Raw genomic sequence first — 5,275 nt, 5'->3', positions numbered from 1 at the left:
GACAGAGAGGCTCTGGTGACCATGAACAAACACAAAAAACTTATGAAAAAAAAACCTTACACAGGACACTGTTTTCGCTCACTGTTTCACTCACTCAGTTCTACTCCAACTCCCAAGCCATCCACGTAGGATTAAATGGCCGAACCATGTAGGAAAACTTTTCTTATTAGCAAGGGCTTGTTCGGAAATTTTTCCAACTATTATTATCATTCAATGCATTTCTTGCACATTCCATCCAAGGGCTTCCTAGGTGGATCCATAATATTTACCATTGGAGCCATTAAATCAGACCCAAATTTTGTAGGCAAATAATATTCAGTTTCTCTACTCACATGTCCAGTTTCAACCAAAATGGAGTTAGCGATGTGGAAACTATCCATCATTTTGTCGTCAAATGCAACTTTGGAATAGTGAAAAAGTAGTTCAAATATTTATTCAATAGAAGTAATAATGGCAAAACGCAATATATCAAGATTTGGGGAAGCTTCCATGAATCTAAGAAATAGTGGAACAATGAAAAAGTAGTTCAAATATTTATTCAATAGGAGTAACAATGACAAATGCACCATATCAAGGTTTGGGGAAGGTGAATCTAAGAAATAGTGAGAATTCTGGATCACTCTCAATTCGAAGTTCTAGGATTTGAATTGATGTCTTTTTCATTGATTCTTGAGCATGCGTATTACACCTTTATTGAATAAACTCGAGATGCTTTCCAATTTGTATAATGAGATCCTCCATCAAATGTACATGAGTTAAGATCTTATCTTGGCTTGATAGACTACTACCATAGCTTCATCCTTAGCAATGGGTGAAACTAACCATGGGTATAGAAAAAAACAAAAAACTCTCTATGATCGGAGTTGGTGACACGTTTCTAATCTATTCATAGAGGAACCCGAAATGATAATAGCAAGAGCCTGAAACAAGAATTGGGGTCTCAAGCTGTACAGTATTTCCATGCCCCCTCCTTTTGGCATCTTCCCTCGAACTCCTCGAGTGGTATTTTGTAATATAAAGCTAGTCTAAAGTAGATTCAGGCTACCGGCCACCCCAGACGTTAGGTAGCTTGTGTCAGTCTTAGTGGTCTACAATCAGGTTGTTTTAACAAGTTAGGTAAGCTAGATAGGCTAAACTAGTAGTTCGTAGTTCCCCAATCCAAATTAGAGGAATGTTATGGTAAAACATCATTTGAAACGATGTGGTTGAAAGCAACGTTACTTGAAGGACAGGATCGATTGTGGATTTTGTTCTATGTAAGACCTATGATATACAAAATTATCAGACCCTCAGGAAGCGACATTAGCTAGGCAGCGGGGTAGCCGAAGCTCCACTACTAAGCGCTTAGGCCAGGGACAGAAGTTTTCCCTTGAGAGGGACAGATTCGCGATATTAGATATAGAAGTTTTTTGACTGAATTATAAAAAGCCCTCATTTGATCCCTCTAGTATGGATTGGAAACGTACTTATATAGGCCGAAAGGATGTGTTCGCTTATATAGTCAAACCGACAACTATACATGCCGAGCAAGGGAGAACGACATACGTATGGTCATCACAAAAGGATTTAGACCTATACTCGCAAGAAGATTTTGTCTTCCCAAGGCACGAACAGGCCTAAAGTTTGTTGAAACACTATTTATTACCAAAAAAAAAAAACTATTGAAAACAAGGGACGACCAAAAATAGAAAAATAAGTGGCAGTGGATTATATGATTTAATTAAGATCTGGAATTTGATAAGTGGTCATCATCCTATCCATTGATTTAGAATTACCACATAAAATTGTCACATGACCAAAGAGAGCCAATGAGGAAAGTCTCATTATTATTTGACTGATTACTACAACCTTTAATCTGCCACGTGGCACAATAGGACTTTGTGGGTCCACGGGCGAGCGTTATCTACTATGTAAGGCTTCCTCCTCTTCTTATTTCTAATCGATCAACACTATTAATAGACATAGAAAAAATAAAGACAAATAAAGAAGATCTTCCTTCCTTTTGGGACAATAAAAACTGATCGATCATCGATCAGACATCATAATTGACGACCGATCGATAAGTAGTACCGGCCGTCCACCCTGCCGGAATGGCGTTGTTTACCACAAGAGTTTTGCCGGAGTCAAGGGAAGTCAGCCTTAAAGAGAAAGGAGCTGTCATCTCAGATCCATAGTCAATCTTCCACACTGCACCCCACGATTCCTGCATGGACACCCATGTAGCTGAATCCAGAGCTTGCCGGAGTTCTACACCACTCAGATCACCATCTCCGTCCTCGTATTCTATCATCGCCGCAAAGTACTCGGAGTTTGACCCTGAATCTACATGGAAGGCAAGCTTTACTCCTCCATAGTTGCACTCCACTCTGCATTAATATAATCACATATTAACAGTTACTTAATCTAGCTTAACTATGTTAACAAATTATATTACGTGATGGTACAAGGCTTCCTTGTCTTTTCCTCCGCCTCCCACTTCCATGTCTTTTGCCAGTGTCAGCTGTTCTCTCAAGTCATAACAGGTGTCACCCCAAATGGTGAGCGTCACCCACTCCTTCTGACATAGGGTCAGAGGGGGCTCAAATGGGGTGGACTTCAGTTCACGTTCACGTACTTGAGCATATGAGAACGGCTCACAACTGTCAAGATGGAATTCACCCTATGGGATGTATATGGGGTAGATTTCATTTTGATGACTGTGAACCGTTCTCATATGAGCCCAACTCAATGGGGGTGGAAATTTCATCTTTATTTTTTGGGCATATCCATATTTTCAAATTCCTCTAATAAAAGGGGTCGGAAATAATCACTCTACTTTTGTCCGAATACATTGCTTGAGTGGGGTCCATCTATCTATTAGTAGAACTTAGGGAATTGAAATCGATAGGACATGGAGGAGATAAAAATACCCTCCCCACGTGGGTAGGGTAGGGTAGGCTCCAATCCTTGTACAAAAGGGCTTATTTGAAATACCCATTAAACCTAATGTGGTAACCTAACCATGCAGTTACCAAGCTTACCTAAAATACACAACCCACCTTTGATATTGAACCTGCAATTTTCCAGCATTGCGTAGTTGAGAAGCTTGGCCAGAATTGGCCATGGCTCCAAATGAAGTCCCACTCATATCAAAGTGAACCGATTCCGATACGCAACCGGAGCACTCGTCGGTAATCACGACGGTCACCGGATTCCCTGAACATGCAGCATTCTCTGTGCATTTAACCTGAAAGGCATGGTAGTGTGTACATAGAGAGAGAGAGAGAGAGAGAGAGAGAGAGAGAGAGAGACAAAAGAAAAGGATTAGTTCTTTAATTCAAGAGCTAAGTTACATGCATGAAACCCTACTCAGTAACCCCTTAATTCTACTATTATCAGACATAATATGATCACCTGGTAGCAAGCTCCACAACCTTTCCCTGATTTATATAGAGAAGGACCTCCAGCTGATACCATGGAAGAATAAGGAGATTCCTCTACAGTGGTTCCATACCCACAAGCACCACCTGCATGCACAGTAATTAAGTTTAATTATATTAATTACCTCTAATTAGTGTCTTATGAAATAATAGAAATTAGAAAAAGAAGAAGAAGAGATCCTTATATGTAAGTAGTAGGCACAGTGATCTCTCTCTCTCTCTCTCTCTCTCTCTCTCTCTCTCTCTCTCTCTCTCTCCATTACCATCACTTCCAGCACCAGTTGCATTTCCATACCAAGTTGCTCCAGCAGGTGACCAACTAGAATCAGTCGTGGAAGTATTGTAACTTAAAAGTACTTTTGGATTAAAGCAAGAAGAGTAATCTAGGAGAGAGAAAATGGCTAAGAGAGCAAAAACAAAGTAGAAAGAGGAGGTTTGAACAAGTGTAGAAGCCATGGCCACTAACTAATTAGAGAGCTCGCTAGCTAGGTATCAAAGCTGATCACTATTGCCTTGGTTGGACTGAGAGAAACTTCTCTAACTGGTATTTATAGAGGAAGAAAAGCAGCTTCTCTAACTGTACATGTGCAGCTCAATCAAGTAAAGTAATATAAAATTATGGAATTAAACAAACAAATCTCATAAATCGGAACCTTATACTCTACACTTGGGTTACTTATAAAAGAAAATTTCTCCGAGTCAATTGACTCAACTCACTACAAATTCAACCATTTGCACTCATCATAGGGCACATCAGACGGTAAGGATCACAAATCTATCGATTTTCCATCAACCTTACATTCATATTATCACTCTCAAAATATTTTCTTAGAGAGAATTATGGGGGTGTCAATGAGTCAGTTTGAACCGGTTTCAGTTCGGTTTCACCAGTTTGGATGTGAGAATGAATGAGTCCAAATTATGATCCAATAAGGGTGTTCCGGTTTCGGATGATTTTCGGTTTGGTTTCGTTTTCCTAATAGTTTCTTTTGGTTTGGTTCCAATTCGGTTTATGTAAGGGGAAAAGAACATTAACCCCGGTTTCTATTTTCTATGCCCAAACACAAGACCGTGCAAAACTACCGTTTATCCCCTAGTGAACTAAAAAATCTCATTTAGTCAAATGCTCTTTCACTCGTTTTTATTGGCCCTCACACTAGTGCTGATGCTACACAATATCTTACCCATTATGTAAATATAAATATGGGAAATAGAATGCCACCCGGTCACATTAGACACGTCGCCCCTATGATCTGACACAAGGTGCGTGAAATGATTGTCACCCGAAAATGATCAGGGGTATGATAGTCATTTCACATGCCCCTATGTCAGGCCACAAAGTGTCTAACATGACCGGGTGGCATTCTTTCTCCTCATAAATATATTCTTAAGTATGAAAAAGAAAAAAAAAAAAAAAAAAAAACGTGTTTGTTTTTATGAATTTCAGGTGGGTATTGACTTATATCGGTTGGGTTTCGTTTTGGTCCAATTTTTTAAGATTGATTTGGTGTCTTATCGGTTTGATGCGGTCTAGTTTGAGTTCAATGCCCCAAAACCCCCCCCATCCGAAACATAATCCAATAGGCTCCTATCGGTTTTAATTCGGACCGAATTTGATTATTCAATTTCATTGGTTCAGTCTAACTTTTGACACCCCTAGACACAAACTAGAAACTACCCATGAGAACGAGTCCAACACGACCGAGTCGAGTTACTGAGCCAGAGACTTTGGCTCGATCAAGGGAGCGGTTTTGCCGGCGAAGACGGTTAATAATAGTTAGTTAGTCTACGTGGTGGGACCCACCAACTGAAAATGTTTTCTTAATACTAAAACAGTTAACCTGGACCCGCTTTTC

General features: G+C 39.8%; 1 protein-coding gene across 1 annotated transcript; it reads right to left on the bottom strand.

Moving 5' to 3' along the window:
- Positions 1-2,032: 2,032 nt before the first annotated feature.
- On the bottom strand, positions 2,033-3,929 carry LOC122648598 (putative expansin-B2). Its single transcript, XM_043841812.1, has 4 exons — positions 3,683-3,929; positions 3,394-3,506; positions 3,039-3,226; positions 2,033-2,366 (listed from the first exon to the last, which is right to left on the bottom strand). The coding sequence occupies exons 1-4, from the start codon at positions 3,873-3,875 to the stop codon at positions 2,033-2,035; spliced, it is 828 nt and encodes a 275-aa protein (XP_043697747.1). The 5' UTR covers positions 3,876-3,929.
- Between the last annotated feature and the right edge of the window lie 1,346 nt (positions 3,930-5,275).

The sequence above is a fragment of the Telopea speciosissima genome, chromosome 1 (assembly GCF_018873765.1).
Source record: "Telopea speciosissima isolate NSW1024214 ecotype Mountain lineage chromosome 1, Tspe_v1, whole genome shotgun sequence".
Classification (NCBI taxonomy): Eukaryota; Viridiplantae; Streptophyta; class Magnoliopsida; order Proteales; family Proteaceae; genus Telopea; species Telopea speciosissima.
Note: the sequence above shows the minus strand (reverse complement) of the source record. Positions and strands in the feature narration are given on the sequence as shown.

What these genes read in the sequence shown, in the direction of transcription:
- LOC122648598 (XM_043841812.1), bottom strand. Translation starts at nt 3,875, where the DNA reads ATGGCTTCTACACTTGTTCAAACCTCCTCTTTCTACTTTGTTTTTGCT. An exon ending in AACTGGTGCTGGAAGTGATG is followed by an intron (nt 3,507 to 3,682) that starts GTAATGGAGAGA and finishes CTGTGCATGCAG; the next exon opens with GTGGTGCTTGTGGGTATGGA. An exon ending in TTGCAGGTTCAATATCAAAG is followed by an intron (nt 2,367 to 3,038) that starts GTGGGTTGTGTA and finishes ATATTAATGCAG; the next exon opens with AGTGGAGTGCAACTATGGAG.